Source organism: Sinohyriopsis cumingii, chromosome 7, assembly GCF_028554795.1.
Source record: "Sinohyriopsis cumingii isolate HCF-2022 chromosome 7, ASM2855479v2, whole genome shotgun sequence".
NCBI classification, from domain to species: domain Eukaryota; kingdom Metazoa; phylum Mollusca; class Bivalvia; order Unionida; family Unionidae; genus Sinohyriopsis; species Sinohyriopsis cumingii.
In genome coordinates, this window is record NC_142967.1 from 94,201,226 (window position 1) to 94,222,504 (window position 21,279).

The following is a 21,279-nucleotide window of genomic DNA, read 5'->3' on the forward strand; positions in this document are numbered from 1 at the left end:
AAAGGTAAGGTCACTTTGATAAAAAGTGTACAAATCAGATTCTTTGAAGTACACGATTCCAGTCTAAGTAAACGTATTATCTTGTGTTGAATGATATGTTGTGTCTTGTGCAATTGTTTCAGATCCTGCCTCACTAGATGCAATTGCATAAATTTTTGCTGTCTGCAGGAGTTTTGCAACTACCAATAATAACATTGTTGGAGAAGTCATCTTTTCTTGTATCACAGAGAATCTATGCATTTCAAAATTAGATGAAACAATATCTTCCCACTTTGGAACCAAATTAGAACAATTGCTGACATAAGTATGTTCCTTTTCTTTTAAAAAATTGTTTATAACATTTCCCTTCTGAAACAAAGCAGATTTTTTTCGGAATATGTTGAAGGTTAACATCTGAATCAATGCATACTTAGACAGTATTATCTGAAAATATTCGTGCCTTGAAGTATAGGTAAACTTGTGAACCTAATATTGATTCATTTGTTTTTATATTCCCAAACGCGGGAGAAAATGTTTGAATCTTACAACTATATTTCAAAAAAATGCCAGCAAATCCTTAAAACAAAGCTGTCAAATGAATTACTTACTTGAGTTGAAATATAAGTATAAACCCGAGTCTGTGCATTGTACACTTTTTAAACTTCACGTTTAACATTTCTTCCTTGGTAAAATCAGTTTTCTTTACATCTCACACAACTGATTGTCTTTTCGGAAAACAATCAAAAATAGAGGTTGCTCAATCAAATAATACAAACCACGAGCTTTATGTGGTTAACTTTGTACAACATTTATGAACATACACTACGATCCTGTGTTAGCCATGCTAGAGTAACCTCAGGTGGCATCCAGTCACATCTTTTCCATATGATATTAAATATACTCAGTAACAAGTCTGCGGTAATTCCTCTAAAGTTTTTATTGTGAGCTACCGAAGTATAAGGTAATTACTTTGCCAACACATGAAAAACGAATACAAAATATACAGATAGTAACTTCAAGAATAAACTAAAAAATCTAGTCACCATATAATTGTACGGATACTTGAAATTTTGTGAATATTAAATTTAATCGCCAGTCAAGAAACATCGAATGAATTTTAAAATGGTTGCATATTTGTGCATACAGACAGTAATATCGAAATTTATTTGATTTTATTAAATTTATTAAATTCAAAATATTACAAACCTAGCAGTTACCATAAATAATAAAACCTTCAAGTTTAGACCTATAAATAGCCGGTTTAAAATTCGGAAATACGGCCCCAAAACTAAGCGAACATTTTTGTATAAATAGCTGACAAAATGTGATCTCGGTCTGGCTTACTTTTCTGCCTGAGTAGTGTTTACAATCTTACAGTACGCTGGTTTTCAACAAAGACGGAAAGAGACAACTCGAAATTCCTTAATACACATGGACATTAGAAAATTAACGGGCCTTGGAGAAAAAAAAATGGTGCTAAAACGTAGCCTCTGAAATATCGCCAAAACATAAAATACGCAGGATAATTTCACTACCTTAGTGCTTTTAAAACAATACGCAATACCACTTGCATTAGTTAGTCTGTTTAACTATTGTAATGTTATTCATGTTCAACATAAACTTGTTTTTAGGTTTCATAGTTTCCATAAGAATTATTCAACTAGCTAAACAAGCTTCACGGTTAAGAATATATCCATCAAAGACAATGTAAGATTTGCCATTATCTGAATTATAACCTTTTAAAGTATATTTTACCAAATTTATTATTTATGAATATCATACGACAACAATAAATTTTCAAGTCAATATGTACTGAGTACAATTAAGATACCAAACTAATTCGAAAGGTCATTATTGCAAGAGAATGTGCATTTTAAGAATCTTTCATATAAATAATTACATATATATCAACATGTTGATTTGTTATGAATTTGACTGAATGATTGCATGTCTTCCATTTCAGTGACTATTTACGTATTTAGATCATCAACAAACGGAACGATTTATGTAGAATAAAGTTTGTTTTTAACGAGACACTTGTATTCAATTGTTATAATGATCCTCGTGTCCCTGAAATGATTTGATAATATAATGCCTCCCTCGTTCGACGAAACAAAGTTTTAAAAAGAGTTGTTGGTCTAGCAATATCATGGCAAAATTCATTTGATAACAATTGAAAAACTGAAAACTGCAATTGACTTTTAAAAATAATTTGATATGGAGTCATAGGCACATGCGGAAATTACGATCGATGCGTCCTAGTACTTCTGGTATATTTCATTAAGTCCACGTTGACTGGACGAATTCAGTCAATTTCAGTACCATGTGTAACATTCCAATCTTGTAGACTACTCCTGGCATAGCAGTTGCTCCATGCCATATGTTCTGGCCTTTGAAAACAGGTCAATTGCTTTCTCTGTGTAGCGCATAATCTCTCTATAGGATGAGTCCGTTGTAGTTGCATTTGCTAATGCTTTCTTTGCCAGCGACATCTGGCCATGACTTGTATTATGTGCCAACTCTACCCTTGACGTCACCAAGGATGATAAGCGTATTTGCCTTCGGTACTATTAAAGCGATAAATCCATAGGACCATCAAAGTCTATGAGCCCAAACATGTGCGAAAAAATTAGCTTTTGTCTGTAATATTGTTATTTTCACTATAGTGTTGATATTTCGCTGGATAGTTAATATTTTTTAATTTTTAAAAAATCACAAAGGCTCATCCGAGCATCACAAACAAGTTTAATCCATTAACGTTTGGTTTACAATTCTTCCGCTTACAGCGATTGGGCAAGGACATTCAGTCATTAATACTATACTTACAGGTGGGTGTTTAAAAAGCTGTTAGGTAGCTGAGATAAATAATATTTATACTAGGAATATCGCCATATAAACTATCATGACTAATTAGGTTTATTAAATAAATTTTTACCTTAATACAAATTTTTTATCACTCTGTGAAAAACAAGTTACTTAAATCTGAGCATAAACCGGTCGATTATGTAATTGTTCAAGTAAATTTGCATAACGAACTGTATTGGTGTATAGTTTATTTTTGTGCACTCCTAAATACCTCCAGACAAATCATGTACTTAAAGAAAATCAAAACCAATGTTATATTCGACAGACGTCTGCTTACTATCATCTTGTAAATAGATCAAGGTCAATACAAAAGCTGTAGCTTTTGTAAGAAACGGTCCGATATATAAGGCCACGCAGTTCATTAGATACGCAGCTAAAACCAGACACTTCAAGATAGTATCTGTATATACAAAATAAAGTAACACAACGCTTCTGTGCTCGTAAAATATTATCACTACCACTGATGTGCATCGTGTTAATGTTGTATTCCTGCAACATCAAACGCTTCCTCAAAAGTCTGTAACTTTTGTTTCTAAATTGTGTTAATGAAAGTAAGCGGGTTGTGATCAGTGAATACAATAATCAGAGAAGGAGCTGAACAACCATACACATCAAAGTGTAAAAGGTACTTAGTTTTATGACTTTAATCCCAAATGATGCTAAAAGTTGCATCACAAGTTCAAAAGTATAAAGCGTTCCAAATTAATTCCAGTAATAAATGCGCTGATGTGTCGTTAGCCTTGATTGTGCTAATGTGTCAACCCGTTTGATCAACCAAAATCATATAACCCAGAATGTCCTTCACTGAATTCAAATAATTTCAAAAGAAAATAATTTAACCTAAACGTCATTAAGCACTATGTAATTCCAATGAATAATTTCGATAAATAAATCCTCTCAAATTATTACTGAAGACAACTGCAAGATTGATACCACCAAAGAGATGTTAAAATAGTAATGAATAACTTTAATGTCAACATTCTCATATAAAACCAAGACACAATACGATAACTAGGATATGGGTAATTTTCCCATCAAATTCATAAATACGGTCGCTGCTATACCATTCTAAATTTCTAACAAAAATTAAACCTTGACCCAAACATCAGCAAAGAATCCATTTACAATCTATTTACAACTTACAAAGAATATCAAATAAAGGGAAACCTTCTAGAACCCTCTGAGGTCAAAACGCCCAGTCAATGTGTTTACATATCTTAAATTACAAAATTTGCTGTACATTCATGGACAAACGTTAAACACACAATATAGATATACATCAGAGGGTATTAATGACATAAAGGATATTTTTCTATCTAATGTCACGTATATTCATTAAAGATGAAACAATCTTTGAAGATCAGTCATCATAGAAGTAACTGTAAACAAAATAGGTAATCTCTCTCTCTCTCTGATTTCGAATGAGATGTATGAACCTGTAATAGTTACATGTACGTAAACGGTTTGCCATACATTTTTGGCGAATGAAATCTTTTACGAAATCATCCCCTATCTATGCGTACTGCTACCACACAATAATATACAATGTATCATATATATGCGTACCGCTACCACGCAATAATATACAATGTATCAATTATTCTTTCTAATTAACATAATGCTAAAAATCTTAGAAAACATTGTAGCTCAAAAGTTTAATATAGTTTTATTGCAATGAAGAGAGAAAGCAGAAGAAACTTTAGTGTTAGAGAATTATTGACGAACAAAACAAAAGCACAAGACGAGGATCTGGCATTAATGTGACTTAAACTCTCTAACTTATAACCACTATGTTCCGTTTTAATTCACCCACATATTAATCTTCTGCATGGTGCATTTGTGCTATGGATCTTTTTGTACCCTGCTTCATACGTTTTGCTCAAGGGTCAACTCCAAAATTGCAATACCCTGGTACAATCGACCCAACTAGCGAAACACAAGAGCATTCTTTCACATCCATTATATATATTCATCCATATTTGGTCTTGACCTTAACAAAGGAGATCTCTACATATGTGACATCTGCACCACGTCAGACGCAATATATGTAGAACTACGTACTGTATCTGGCGAGCCAGATCCACTTTTCATGGAGCTGTTGCGCAAGAATATACTTTTGGTGAGGTCGAACACTCTTTTATTAAGAGTAAAAGATACCATAATAAATATGCCTAAAGATGCATTTAGAACAATGAAAAAATAGGAAAGAACGATTTCGTCCGTCCATACATAAAGAAATCCGAAAATCCACGTAATTCCTGTGAGTGAAGAAAGTTTCACAACAATGACAGCATTATTCCTGTTATGTTTAACATTCTTCTCAACGCTGGGTAATGAACGGAGCTTGAAAATAACCACAAGAAACATAACCAAATTAGAAACAACAACGAAACCAACTGGGAGGGCAAACGTGAATCCGACCATTTTCCCACTAGAGATGTAACAAATTTCTGGACCATAACCTATTTCTACCAACTCTGACTCGACTAAAGCCTTGATTATATTGGTTAGAACAAAAATGCCTGATATAACAATTACAATTATCGTGTACATGACGATGGTTTTTGAAGAGGAGGTCTTTGAATTTGGTTTGTTCAGCCTAACGAACACTTTAAGCATGTGAAAGGTACATACGTGCATCCAAAATATTGCCGATAACCAAAAAAAGTGAAGGGACACACCTACAGCTTCACAGATGGAACCTGCTGAAGCTGAAGTGAAAACAAACACTAGGTACATCGCTTGAGCCATGAACAGATTGATGACAAGTAGCATATTGTTCTTCCCAGGAACAGTCCGCAGTTTGGGAAACATGATGTAAACTATAAGGGTCAGTAGGAGGCAAAGAAGAGATAAGGACGTACAGACAATCGAGAGGATTGCATCAGTTCCAATAGAGACATTTCTGTGAAACATATCAGTTTTGACAGCTTGAGACGCCATATATACATGTGTACAGATCCTTAAGGCTACACCCTGAGGATTAATTACAACATTGAAATCTGTCATATTGAGATGCAAGTCTAAAGTTGCCACATAGACACCATATTCGGTGTAATTCCAATCAAATCGCTCCTCATCTAGTTCTATCATGGTGCATGGGATCAGGACGGGTGGGGTCAGACTCATCTTGGCAGGGCTTTGAGTACACAAACTTTGTTTATTCGATACAACGTGTGGGATAAACATGTTGTTGTCAGGAACACTGGGAATTGCATGAGAAATACGGTCCGAGAGTTTAAGAGGATTCTCTTCGAAATTTCTAGGGATCATGTTAGTCGAATAAATCTTTGACAGATTAGCTGTTATATCATAGACAGGCGCCTCAATATGAATGAGACGCGGTAAAAGTAAGATGTTTGAGTTAATGCCCATTTGGAAGCCGACATTAGAATTGGTGATGTTTTGTATCATTTCGTATACGCGATCAAACTCGTAAAATCCATTCACTTTGAATTTCCACCGTAAAGAAATGAATATTATATCTGAATTTAATATTTCAGAATACCGTGTACTATTGTGATCTTCAATAACTGTGAAGTTTTCATAAGTGTGATTTACTTTGTACACTATATCAAGATCACATATACGATAGTTAGAATATGTCCAGTCAGATAACACATATTCCACCCAAATATGAATGTGCTCTGCGACCTCAGTGACCATAGCAACTTGACATCTCTCCATTGGAAAAAGAGCAATTTCAATTTCAAAGAAGGCTCCGTCTAACTGGGTCAAAATATTGACACATTTGTCTTTGTCGAGTATCTTTGTGGGAGAGCAGTACAACTGTAGGCATTTCATCTGAAATAAACAGTAAAATAAATTAGCAAAATATATACCAATAATCAGATATAAATTATATGGTATCATGCTATTAGATAGAATATAGTATGTTTCAAGTAAGCCTCCTTATTACTGAATAGCCAAATTTAATTAATTTGTATGCTGCACGAATTAAGGCTTATTAGCAATAAAAATAGGTTTAAGAGGGTGGGTGGTTCGGTACAGCCAGATATCACGTACAGTACGTAATAAGAGAAAAGTCATAAATTATAAACTTAAAAAAACTCTCCTCTGAATGTTCAGGGAGATCCTGTTGTTTTCGGAAAATGTATTTACATGATCTAAAAATAACCAACAATGTGATATGTATTTTATGCACAATAGATCACATCATTGAGATAGTATTCGCCTATTGTTCCCATATTGTTTCCTTGCCACATGAACACTAAGCAAAATGCAACGAGCTTTACATATTTCAGATACATTCGGCGCTGCGTACAATGCACGCGTAAAACAATGCCATGAAATCGGGGTTGTCATACTGGTTTTCTTCAAGTCAACTCGTTCCCTTGACAGAAACTCAAATTACACTTACACCTGTAACACGATGGCTATCAACATTTCTATATTAAAAGTACAATTGTTGTCGGTACTGATAATAGCAAAGAGAATTCCGAAATATTCCTTAAATACATACTATAAAACGACTTATTTGCTTGTTTACATTTTACTTATTATCCTCTTCTCTCACTGCATTTAGTTCTCTAAAGTTTACATCATCGCGTATCATCAGTCCTTTGATTTTAACACCCGTCTAAAGACAATGAAAAGTACTTGCCATTAAATTTACTTATCCTAGCCAAACCTTATAGTTATGCATAAATGGGATTTATATTGAATTTGCTTGTAAACATGAGAACTAATGTAGTTGTGGTATGCGTTTCTACTTATATGTTGGAAGGCACGTCCAGCAAAACAAGAGTGTAAACAAATTAAGAAAAGGACAAATCCTAACAAAATTACAATCTGACAAGGTAAGATACATAAGAAGTTGCATACTTTACAAGATGCTATTTCATTCATTTTTGTTGGCTGTCACGAATCGTTATACTAAGTAAAGAACAATAACTTTAATGATGGTAATATAACATGCATACATACATACATACATACATACATATATATATATATATATATATATATATATATATATATATATATATATATATATATATATATATCTTTTCTACTTTTCGAATAGGTAACGTATGGGGAAAGATTTGGCATTTCCTTGAGAAAATAATTATATGCATAATAGTAGCGATTTTTCTCTCTTTTGTGGTGATTTAGTAAAACTTTTCTGTATTTTGTGATAACTAGTTATTTTTGTTTTTTGCATGCCATTGGTAAATTAGTTATTAGTGTAGTATAGTGTAATCGTGTGTAAATAATGTTACAAGTTTAATGTGGCTTTTTTAAGAGTTTGGTGTTTTGGAAGCGAACTTATTGACAATATTTTTGGAGTTTTCCATTAGTTATTCAGAAGATGTTATTGCAACATCTGTCAAGTGGGGATGTATAGGAAGAGGTTTTTGTAAAATAATTGGTTTCATTCCTATCTTAAGATCAGTCTGTGTAATCATTTAAGTTGTGTTCAAATTTAATTTGAGAAGAATCATATATTCAAACTATTCATTGGAATCGCAAAGTACTCATTGAACTTTTGGACTAAAATACTACTTTCAGATTATTTACAACACATTCAAAGAGATTCTGGATTATATAAATGTGGTACAGCAAGACATTCATTTGGAACATTCCATACTTTTGGTTTTGTGGTAGAACATTTAGGATTATTTGGAATTTTATTCAGAATACTGTAAGTTCCTCTTAAATTTTCGCTTTGTGGCTTAGATAACTAAATAATTTGTTAATGTTACATAAATTGTTGGGAGGATCTCCTGTTAACGGATTATTCGGCAGACCGTGAGGGGCATGCCATGCGTGGTGGCTCCTTCACCATTTGGTGAGAGCTGTGGGACCAGAAATACGTCATGATCGTCAACTGGACGCCATGAGATACACAGAATTGATTTTTTTATCTATATTTAGTATCACTATCAGTCAAATCAATAATTCGGTATCACTATGAGTGAAAATCAATAATACATATATCCTACTTGTGGACGAAACACTATTTATATTTTTGTACAAATTTCATATTTCAAACCCTTAGTGATAGATCGAAAATTATTCATATATTTTTTTTTACAAATTCTAAACATTGATCATCCATGGTGACAGATCCATATATCAATCATACTTGTTTTTTAAGTTCCATACGTTGATTCTTGTTTGCTTACTCGTTGAAGTTATATGTTCTGAGTAATTCCAGCTATGAACGATATACTTTCCTTTTAACAAATGATTAACTCGGTGTCCATCATTCTGTTAAATCCATTGTTGGATCCATACGCACGAGTAGGGTTTCAGATTCATTCATCTTTCGATGACAGTATACACATTTCATTTTGAAAAAATGCTTTCTAAATATTCGCTAAATCCAATCCTAACGCTGCTTCATATTGTTACACTTAGTGTAGTTTTGTGCACAGTATCAAAGTCTGTACACGTGTCTATCACGTGTCTGTCACGTCATCTGCTGGTCATAATAACCATTATGAAAGTACATAAAGAAGCATATAATAAATCTATCTACTTACAAGCACAAACATGCATAATAACGGTACAAACTTATACAATTATTTGAGCTGACTTACAAAAACAAAACGAACATAAATCTGAGGTTAAATTTCAACTATTAATGTTTTTCAATAACAGAAAATTCGACATAAAAAAGAGCTAAATAATATAAATAAATCAGATGGAAACCAGTATCAAAACGTGTGAAGTAAATGACTAGTTTGGTTTAAAAGCTTAATAACAAAGCTTATGGGTTTATCCGCTTTTATTTGTTTTACCTGTACAGACAACATAATTATTTTGACTTAATTCCAAGATGAAGAAAGCAATAAAGAAAATATCCGTAGCTCAAAAAAAGCTATTCAAGAACAGAAAGAACAATATGTACTGAATCCTATATCAGGGAAAGTTATACGTAGAGAAAATAAAAATAAATGAGTCATGAGAATGTTGTCGCGGGTTACTGAAAATGAAATAATAATAATAATAATAATAATAATAATAAAAAGAAGAAGAAGAAGAACAACAACAACAACAAGATGATGAAGAAGAAGTAGTAGTAGGAGTAGTAGTAGTAGTAGCAGTAGTAATAGTAGCAGTAGTAGTAAAAACGAAATTCATGATAAGGAGACAAGTGACAGTTAAATGGCTAAAACCTGTTGTAAATATTTTTGTACTGGTCTGAGTGATGTCTGGCTGAAATATTGACAAGACTGAATTGGCATGTTTGTTTTCTTAAATAAGACGAATACCCTACTAATAACTGACAGCCGAATCTACTACCGTTTCTTACGTGTACTTTACATCGGTTCACCCTCTGTTACGATCAATCGGAAGCACATGGAAGGACTCTACAAAATGCCCAGACGAGTTTCTGTGGTTTGCAGATTTCATATTGCTTTTATACAGAACGCGGCTCTTGTGGCTATATATTGGTTGTCTGAAGTGAACGGTTTTACCAATATATTGGACGCCACACACGACATTCATGAGATAGATTACAATTTGGCTTGACATTCTAAATTCTAATTTTATAGTAAAGCTAACTCCGGTAGCCGAACTTCATAACGATTTGGTCTTAGGCGTATGTTTAGAGATTAGGCATCGCTTGTCCTTGCAACTGTACATGCCTGCATTTGTGATAGTGTCCGAAGTTAGCCTGGTACGTACCAGATTTACCTTGCTACTTTTAGGTCTACGATAACAAGCCATAAAAACTTTTGGAAGTATGCCCTTAAAACATTCGAAAAAATTGAGCCAGTGCTTGCGGTGATAACATCGGTGCGTTTCTTTGTTTTGTTCGTATTTTTTCAAGATAGCATTTCTATTGAGTGTACTTCTTTTGTTAATTTCCTCTGCAGTAAATTTTCTTTTGTTCTCTCTCTCTCTCTCTCTCACCCCCACCCCCACACCCACCACACATACACAATCATATGGCGAATAACTGTCCTTTCAAGTGCACTGAATCCGACAAGGGATCGCGTGTGTCAGAGATTGATTAGGATAGTTTATTACTAGTTCTAGCGCTTTCGACTCTAAATGAGTCTTTTTCAAATGCAAACACAAAACAGAGACAAAACAAACAATAAACACAAAAAGCGTTGAAATTATAAAAGATTACATAATTATTTCTCTGAAATAAAAGCTTTAAAATGTTTTATGTTTCGACTAGTTGGCTTCAGCTTGACTTATTGACATATATATATATATATATATATATATATATATATATATATATATATATATATATATATATATAATGCTGTAGGGTTTATCTGCGCACCGAAGGTTTCCATTCACCGATATTGAAGTAAAACGCACACCGAATTCTACCGATTGACAAAAATAAACTACTGCAATGTTTATCATTTGAATAGAGGCAGTTGTCACCAGATTATTCTGTTCAAAATAATATTAATTTTGGACACAAGAGATACCACCCCTGTGTTTTCATGACTCACGACATGTCGGTCTATTCTGCGCATAGCTTTGAAAAGATGTAATGTTTGTTAATCGGACTATGAAAATGAAATACTTTACTTTGGACTGTTTCTGTCAGCATTCCGGTCGAGTAATTAGGTCAGGTTTATAGCTGGTTTTACAAAATTCAACGCAACAATGCCAATAAATCTCAAGAGATATTAAGCAAACTAAACTGATCTTGTAGTTAAAAAAAAAAACAGTTTTGAAAAAGATAACCTATTATGTTGAAGAGAACCAACAATGAATTTGATGTATTGTGTTGCCAACGTTTCGTTTATGGGAAAAATATTACTTAAGAATTTAGAAACAGACTATACGCCTGGTAATTTCTTGAGAATCCCGTTCTAGCGGCAAGTTGACATTTTGGATAGCAGACGATTTTGTACGTGTGGGACAGCTTCTTGAAAAATTGGAAACTTTGATTAAAATGCAGTATTGTTTTAAGGTAGACATTTCCATCTTTCATATATTGTATTTATCTGTATGGTTTTAAAAGATACATAGTAAAAAGGATTTTTTGGGGTTAAAAGTTCAAGAAGGTCATGGAGTCGGTCTTCATATTGACATTTAGAAATCACATTTTCACGTACAGTTAGCGTAGGAATGTGGGATATTTGTGTACACTTTATGAATATCACTTCTTTTATAAAAGGATGACCGTTCTTTCTTGATACATATTGAATATTCGACCAAAAACAAAGCGTGATCCTATGTTTCCAGGAATGTCGTATTGTGGTGAAGAATTACCCGACCGCGCAGAATTGGCCGACATGGTGGGTGGGTATATATATATATATATATATATATATATATATATATATATATATATATATAATTCAGATTCAGAGCACCTGAAATAGAAGCTATATTCGAGTAAAAGGAGATTGCGACCGATAAAGAGGAGCATGATCTGCAACTACAGAGCAAGTTGCGACTAATAAAATAAAAGGAAAAAACAGGAGAAGTATTTATAGTACTAGTAGTAGTAATCATAATAGTAACATCTATGTAAGTTTACACATAATGATGTTTATTAAGTATAAATTGTGTAAATTCTGCCATATTGCTTTCATAGTCTATGAACTTACCAAATATGGATCAAAAACCATTTCAGTAGGGCATTGTTTCGATTTTGGAGGTTCCCGTTCCAGCCTTCGATAGTTTAAGAGAGCAGAAAATGAAACACCCTCTTGTACCCTATGAAAATTATAAAAGCACACGGGGCTGTTCTTTAACATCGTGACGTTATTGCAAATCATGCAGAAGACATTTTTATATTTAGAATCAAATGAAGAACCAAGAGAGGAATGACACAGCTTTTCGATGACCTCATCATATTGGTACCAAGATCCGCTCTGGTTACAATAAGAAATAAGTGGAGTACATTTCTTTTGTGTATAATTTGACAGTTCTTGTGGCCGAAAAATTATGTTACATTCCTTTGAGTTGATGGCATCTACTATTCTTTGTTTTAGGGAGAATCCGAAAAGGAAACGTTTGCTACAATCCAAGGATACATTCCAAGCGAGTAGATCCTCTTGAGCAACGCCGTGACATGAAGCACAAAATTTGTTTCGATAGTTCAGTCTGTGTTTAATATCTGTAACTGGTGTTACGTTCGAAAATTCAAACTCCTCTGACATCACGAAAGTACTGTCCGATGTTCTGCACGCCTTCCTCTCTTCCAGGTCGCATCCAAGGGGACAGTCAGAGATGAAGTAATATCCAGAGTCTTTACGTGCACTTTTTTTAGACGGATGTAATGACGGGTAGTGACATTTTAACTCGCTTCCGTCAGCTCTAGCAACTTCGTCAAAATCTACGACAACATTAGGGCAACAATCTCCCTCTCTCGCACATTCCACTTTGCAACTACATTCATCACAGCAAGGAGAAACTCCATATGGAATTTCATAACCCAATGAAAAATTGCAAATATGATTGAAAGGACAATGATAAAGGTGAATTTCTGTAGCCCTTCTGATAATTTGATCTTCAATGGCGTTAAGATATGCCAAGGTCCTTTCCTCTTTAAGAATTCTTTCCACGTCCAGGAAGGTAATTTCCCTTTGATTAAAAGCGTATAAATCAGGTTCTTTAAAAAACACATTTGTAGTTGAAGCAAAATTATTGTTATCTTGTGCTGGATAAAATGTGTTTTGTGTAACTGCAGTAGACGTGTCCTCACTTGAAATACATACATACCTTTTCGACGTATGCAGAAGTGTTGCAACGACTATTAATAACATAGTTGAAAACATCATTATCTTTTGCTGTGCTGTGGCTATTCTGTGTATTTCAAAACTAGATTAATCCTTATTTCTTAGATTATATATTTAGTACCATTTCTTGTCTTTAATAATTGTACGTCCGAGTTGGAGGGTCAACAAGATATACCTGAAATTATACAAGTTGAATTTGATTTAGAAAAACACCAGGGCAAGGTGATGCTCCAACATTTAAAGACGTTAAGCCTTAGCGAAGAAAAAACTACTTCATGCTGTGAAATTCAAAGCTGTTAACATAATACACGTAATCTTTATTTGTTTTCGTTTTTATATTGAAAAACAATATCTTATAATCTGAAACAAAGTGAACAATATCGCATAAATAATTACTATTCCATTAGTCTGAAGCAAATGTTAATTAACGTTTTCCTTCTAAAACAAAACAAAATTTCCCAGAATATTTTGAATGCTAACGTATATTCATTGCATCATTAGAGTGTATTCGTTTAGAATATTCGTGCCTTGAAGTCTTGGTCCGTAGAAAGAAAATATCTAGTTTATATTGATTCAATTATCTTAATGTTGCCAACGTGGGGTAAATGTTTGAAATTTTTTTTTTAGAATCGCCATGTTTCAACTATACATCACCAATTGTCAGCAAATTGTTAAAAATCAAACAGATTCCAAACCTATCGCATCTTGGAGTATAACATTAACAGCTTAATTATATCACAGTATCTATAAAAGCTCGATGATATCACGGCATCTATAATATGACACTCTTAAAAATAAGAAATCAACTTCTGGCTGAAGATTACACAAAAATGTTTAAGGATTTATTCCTGATTGTCCGGTATTGTTTGTTTAATTACCCTTGACTGCCCATTAAATTGAAATCTTGCGAAACGTACAGGAAATTTTTTAATCGTTTTAAGTTTACTTGAGATGGCATATAAGCATAAACTCTGGAAAGTGTATTTTTGCAGTTTTCAAATTAAATATTTTGTTCTTATGGTAACATCATTTTTGTTTGCTTCTTCACAAAACTGATTTTCATTTCGGAATTAACAGTCAATAATAGAGATTACCCAGTCCAAAGGAGACAAATCTGTTTTCTATCAGTTGACTAGTGTCGTATTTAAGAACCACCACTTCGATTCCATGCATGCCATGGTATGGTAGCCTCAGGTGTCAGCCAATCGCATTTTTTCCATGTAATGTTAAATCTACTTGGTAACACCCATGCGTATTTGTTCAAAAGTGCTTGCAATAAACTTCGGAAGTATAAGGCAAATGACTTTGCCAAAACCTTGACATTTATGGGAAAGAATTGCAAGTAGTATATCCAAAATTAAATTTAAAAAGTCTAGTCACCTCATAATTGTATGGATATTCATAATGTGGGGAATGTTAAATTGTATAGCCAGTCAAGAGTCATCAAATGGACCGTATATGGTTGCCTTTATGTGCATACTGACAAAAATATAAAAAATATTAACTACGATTTATATACAAGTTTCTATTCTTATATAACTTTCTTTGCTTTCTGAGCTGACCGCTCCGGTGACCTAGTTGTTAGAGAGTCCGTGTCGGATGCGAAAGGTCGCGGGTTCGAACCCTGGCCGAGTCATAACAAAGACTTATAAAAATGGTAATAACACCTTCCTAGCTAAGCGTTCAGCAATTAAGAGGTTTGTGTTAGGACTGGTCTGGATGGTGTCAGAATAATATGACTGGGTGGGACATTATGCTACATGTCTGCGGCATGATGTTCCAGTGCTAGACGTCACTATAAACTACCACGCTGCATGTAACTAAAAATTGTTAAAATTGTTTAAAGCTACGCTAATAATCTGAAACGGACACACACACACACACACACACACACACAGAGGCTTCCTTTGCAGTTCCATGTGTATATAAATATAATTGAGATTATATTCTGAACTATTATCCAACTGTTAAGTGGTAGGGCCCGGGTAGTGTTGGAGACCTATAAGAAGTACATCACTGTCCACACAAGTCTATTCAGACATCTAAAACTCACTTGGGGTTTTCGTGAATCCTGCAAAGGTTGCTGTTTCAGGCATCATCTCTGCTGTATCAGACTGTTGCCATGTTAGGGATGTATTTATATGCCAATAATGAATTGACTTACTTGAATTAATTATCTCCTATTAAGACCACACATGATAGTCTTCACTCTCCATTTATATATGAAACTTTTTATGATGTCACCACACTGCGCTTACTTGCAGAAACTATGAGGTTAATATTAACAAATCAAAATCGAGCTAACTAACTAACTAATCAGTAATTTTGTATGTAATGCCATTAATAGCCGTTCAAGATTAGGGTTGAGGAAATAGTTTGGCTCATTGAACTAGATGTTGGTGAATGCATTCGTGATTAGTCAGTTCCTTTATTTACAAGCCATAGAATTAGATAAGTAAACAAAAAGTCAAGAATTTAACCTGGATATGCCAGTCTCTATACACAAACAAGGGAAATGCAAATCACAATAATACTAACACAATCGCACAACAGAAAAGATTAAAAAATTACCATGTCAAAGGTCACAACCACAACTTAGAACATAACAAAGAAACGACACGAGAAGCGAAAGAAGCCAGGTCACCAAGACGCAATCCTTGGAAAGAGGGGAGTATGAGCCAAAGTTCAAATAAGGGGTTTAAAAAATACTATAATATGACCGAAGAAACCTAGAGCAATCTCGTACAAAATTCTTTTTCCAAAATTATTTCAAATAATATTTATTTCTCAAAACACAAACACAAGGAAGGTAGGACGGGTAAGAAAACAAAATGAAACTTAGGAAAGAGTTCATTATTTAGAACGCTCGAGGGGACATCTCCAAGTACCATATAGCTATATATGCTGGGATGTCGCTAAAGGTGCCTACAGAACGTAAAGACGTATAACACCGGGAAGTAGCTAAGGGTGCCTACAAAACGTAAAGACGCATAACATTGGGAAGTAGCTAAGGGTGCCTACATAACGTAAAGATGCATATCAATGTGATCATTTTACTTGCAGTGACTATTGTTTCTAATCGTTTTTAAACTGAAAAACCTCGCCATCTTCCCCAGGCACCGTCTTAAAACATCCCATGAGGTATCTCACTGTAAGTCTAAGCTCTTTGTTCGTCTACTTATCTGTAATTGGGGATAATCACTTTGCAATGGCCGTTCTCTGTTTTACTCAAAGTTCAGGCAATCTTTCACATACAAATTTAGTAATGACAAAATCCCTTGATTCCACCTTGGTTTTTTCAAACACTTCTAGATCGGACGTCATCCTCGCTGTTCAGCCTCTGGGACTGGCCCAGGCAAAAATAAGAGATATGTTAGGATCACCCCATGCCAGTAGAATATTAGAATAAGGGGTATAGTAAGGCTGGGATCTATCCACCTTGGACAGTTTTTGCAGCAGTCCAGCTCTGAGATGGGAATTATGCTGGGACCACCCCATTACGACCTTACGATCATCGATGGTCAGTAGAATATTGGAATAAAGGGTATAATAAGGTTGGAATCAACCCGCGCTAGACAAAGAGTCACCATTGGGTTGAAGCTAACTTTATTTTTCTTCGAGTAGCCCCAGAGAGAAGCCAGATTTTTTCTGCTTTTATATTGGGGAAGATTATTCAATCTCGAGTGCAACTATTAGTACGTCAATGTGTCAGAATATTTAGAATTAGATAATATCGTTAACATGAGTATGATATTCTAGTTCTGTTGAAGAGACAGAGACAGATAGATTAATTAATATACATAGCACTTTTGTGCAGATAATCTCAGGATATGCCTATCAGAACATACGTCTGGTTTTGAGTTTTGTATGAAACGTAAATTTATTTAATTTTATTAGGTTAAAAATTATTTCAATATTAACAGCCACTAAAATAATGAAAGTTGTCAAGTGAAATATGTAAACAGTGGTTTAAAATTCGTCTAAACTAAACAAACATGTTTGGATAAATCGCTGACAAAAAGCGACCTCATTCTGACCTCCGTTTACTGCATGAGTATTATTTACAATCGTCAATTTTAAAACACTATTTCTAATGAAAGAGGAAAGGAGACAACCAGAATTTTCTTATTGTACAGGGTCACTCGAAAATACGCTATCTTTAAAATAAGCTGGTGTATGAAAGTAAGCTTTTGAATACTTGCCAAAATTGGAGGAAAAAAAGAACTCGACTTATTTTAGATATTTTAGGATATTTAAACCATTACGCAAATATTTCATGGACTGTTTAATCTGTCACACCTTTGGAAAAAGGTGTGATAATTTTACCACCTTCTATCCAAATTTTGCACATTTTTAATATACTGTCAAAATGCAAGATTTGCCATCATCTGAATTACAAACCTCCTTTCTAAAAATGCCCTAAGATAACAAAAAATATTCATCTTAATAAGTAATACGTCTTGCAATGTCTATTTCAGGTGTCTTTCATATTTATATCCATACAATGATATGAGCATGCTGACTCGTGCATTGAACCGGATGATTGTATGTCTTCCATTTAACTTAACCAAACCTACTTATATTCACACAGCAAGGTACAACAACTTGTGGCACGACCCCATTTTAGCTAAACGGTCTGCTTCGCATCACTGCCGGTGAATAGGCTCAAAAGTACATTAAATAATATCAGCTTGTTCGGTAGCGCATGACACGACTCGATTGAAACGTGGCTTTTCTATCTTTTGTTTTGCTTTCATCTCTCTGTCTCTCTCTCTGTCTGTCTCTCTTTCTCTCTATCTCTCTCTCTCTCTCTCTCTCTCTGTATATATATATATAGAGAGAGAGAGAGACAGACAGACAGACAGACAGACAGACAAAGACAGATTTCATCGACACCGATCTGGAAACCAATGACTGCTAATAGTTTGCTCCTCCTATATCACCTGCATATCACCTGAAAGGGATTATTATTTCGTAAAAATTCTATTTCAGGCTTTTATTCTGTAAATAAGTGAATTTTCTATAGTATACAAAACTAAATCCCATTATTAATACGTTGCCTGGAAACTGTAATTACATTTTTTAAAAATAATTTGTCACTCGTACAGCAAGTTTAATTTGCGAAAGAGTTTCACCGCAAAACTTTTAGTCACTTTGTCTGAAATAAATAATTTTGCTGATATTCAACACTTGATTAAATTGTTATTTAAGTTTTAAAATTTGAAGAGAATCGATGAGTGAAAAATGTTGTCTGTTACGGAGCAGGTTTTAATTCGCTAAATCTCGACCTTGTCCTTTAAAAAAACAAAATCCTTCAGTAGTAGGCCAGGACATGTATATGCCAAAACTGGTGAGGTGTGTCGTGTTTCCAATGCGTTTAGAGCAAGAGACCGTGATTCTATACAAAATCAGCTTTACAATATGAAAGTACATTACGAGACAGAAAACAAAACCTTTAAGATGCGTGTGTGTTCGTGCGTGCGAGTTTCTGTGTGTGAAAGAGAGAGAGAGAGATTTAAATTGACAAGGACAAGGATGACATACCTGAATGAATCTGCGTTAACAGTCCTTACTTTCATTCATAACGAGGACGCCTTAAAAAGTCATAAGACTATTTGGTTCTGACAAACATTCTCCCAAGTGTAGTGTCAAAGTAACCAGACGTTTAAGTTCGCGATGACTCAGTGTACACTCGGTAACGTTTATCCCAGGTGGAAGCCAGAATAAAATGTCCTTCGAGCAAAACATTGCATATGTTTTATTCTCCATATCTTTCTACTTGAATGCCTCTAAATACACATACATCTGAGTGTCTGCTTCACACCGATGCTTGTTAACTGAGAGCAATCTCCCAAGTCGAGTCGCCTCAGCATTACTTTTCAAATATCCTCTGACTAAACAAACTTATATGAACAATGACTATTAAATGAAGTCAACAGACAACTACTAAACATATCAATCCGTTATTTAACAGTCATGAATCAAAGCAAACTGCAATAACTATTCTTTTTCCTTTGACAACCAATTGTTATCGTCCAGTTCTATTTTGAAATATTTTTTACAACACGTAATATTCGTCTAAATTAGGGAAATAAAATCATTGCCATCTGACACCCGATTACAATTCTATCATAAATGCATTTTCAGTTAATAAAATGGAAATGTCTGGTTTGCTTTGCATCCCTCTCACATATTGCTATCCTAGGTTGATATTTGTCTCATATATTTTTAAAGTACAAACGTGGAGTGCAAGCCGAGAAACGCGCTTACATTTTTTTGTCACCATGAAGCGATGAATCAACGCAACCTAGCAACGCCAATATATACGAGCAAGTTTGTATCGATATAAACAAACCAGTACCGATGTGTTTGAGATTTTAAACCAAGCCTATGCCGTGTTTCACAAAAGAAAAGCAGGTTTGATCAATACAGTCTAATAATTCTCCAGCAATAATTGTACTATTTATGTATTAATATCAACTTAATTAATTAATTAATTAATTAATTAATTAATTAGTTAATTAATTAATTAATTAGTTAATTAATTAATTAATTAAATTATGTATTTATTTATTTCTTTCTTTATGCTTGATTCTTGACGGGCACACTTTTCTGTCACCTCGCAATGCACCAATAAAGTAAGGTATCTCCAGTTTATACAAATCGGGACATCATAACCGAGATTGCCAATATGCAGGACATTGACCATTTGGGCGAAAAATACATTTAGGTTCATGTTCTTTATAACACAATTAAGAAGGTATTTGGAAGTTCCGTACCTCCTCTCTTGTATATTATGATAGAGAGGGTCATATGTCAGAACGGGTCATCGGGGTAATCTAAGGTATTTTTGTCGCTCTGTATGATTTTTTTCCTTTAGATTGTTATTTTTTTCTTAACATCATCTGAAAACCGGTGACAAGTATTATACATTGTCTTCTTCACTGCACAACACATCGTATACATACATCTCTATTTTCAAAATAAGCGGCACTAACGTCAACGCCGAAATATGATTGGCTCAAAAGGTTATTCTTATTATCATAGGAGCACGGAAGTGTCCACAAAGGAAAACTTCGCGAAAATCGCACGTTTCGGAGCCCGTAACTTCAGTTTGGTACAACGCAGAAAAGTCAATGATGGCTTGATGGATAGAAAAATATCTCAGAAGTAAAACAAGCCATATAGTATGGTCGCGTGCCTTTAAAGACGGAAATAGCAGAAGGAAATCGAGGGTCATGGGTGGAGCGAAATATTTGGAAGTTCCGTACCTTCTCTCTTATATATCATGATAGAGAGGGTCCTATGTCAGAACGGGTCATTCGGGTAATCTAACGTATTTTTGTCACTCTGTATGATTCTTTTCCTTTCGATCATTATTTTTTCTTAACATCAAGCTCGCGTCGAGCACCTGTGGTGTGACCCAGGTTCGTCTTTGTCATGATTGAGCGCGTGAGTGAGTGATCGATCAGCGTACGAGGCGTATGAAGGGAACGATACCGTCGAGCGCCATGCACTTAATAAATGCCCTAGGCGCTCGTCGTATCGTCTCTGGACTAACAACAACTTTTCTTTGTAACTACGCCTATTATAACTAATGCAATTCGCAAGAATTATAGTATCTAGATGTTTAGGGTTTTCGTGTCTGGTAAGTTGTCGTTCTTATATTATCGTGCTGCTATTGAAATACCGGCGTGCGGGTTTTGTATAGTATTTGTTCTGTTCTCTTTTAGTATCAAAT

General features: G+C 34.3%; 1 protein-coding gene across 1 annotated transcript; it reads right to left on the minus strand.

Moving 5' to 3' along the window:
- Positions 1–2,732: 2,732 nt before the first annotated feature.
- LOC149795745 (uncharacterized) lies at positions 2,733–19,214 on the minus strand. Its single transcript, XM_089964128.1, has 3 exons — positions 19,083–19,214; positions 12,405–13,713; positions 2,733–6,648 (listed from the first exon to the last, which is right to left on the minus strand). Exons 2-3 carry the CDS (start codon positions 13,578–13,580, stop codon positions 4,852–4,854), a joined length of 2,973 nt encoding a protein of 990 aa, XP_089820254.1. The 5' UTR covers positions 13,581–13,713; positions 19,083–19,214; the 3' UTR covers positions 2,733–4,851.
- Between the last annotated feature and the right edge of the window lie 2,065 nt (positions 19,215–21,279).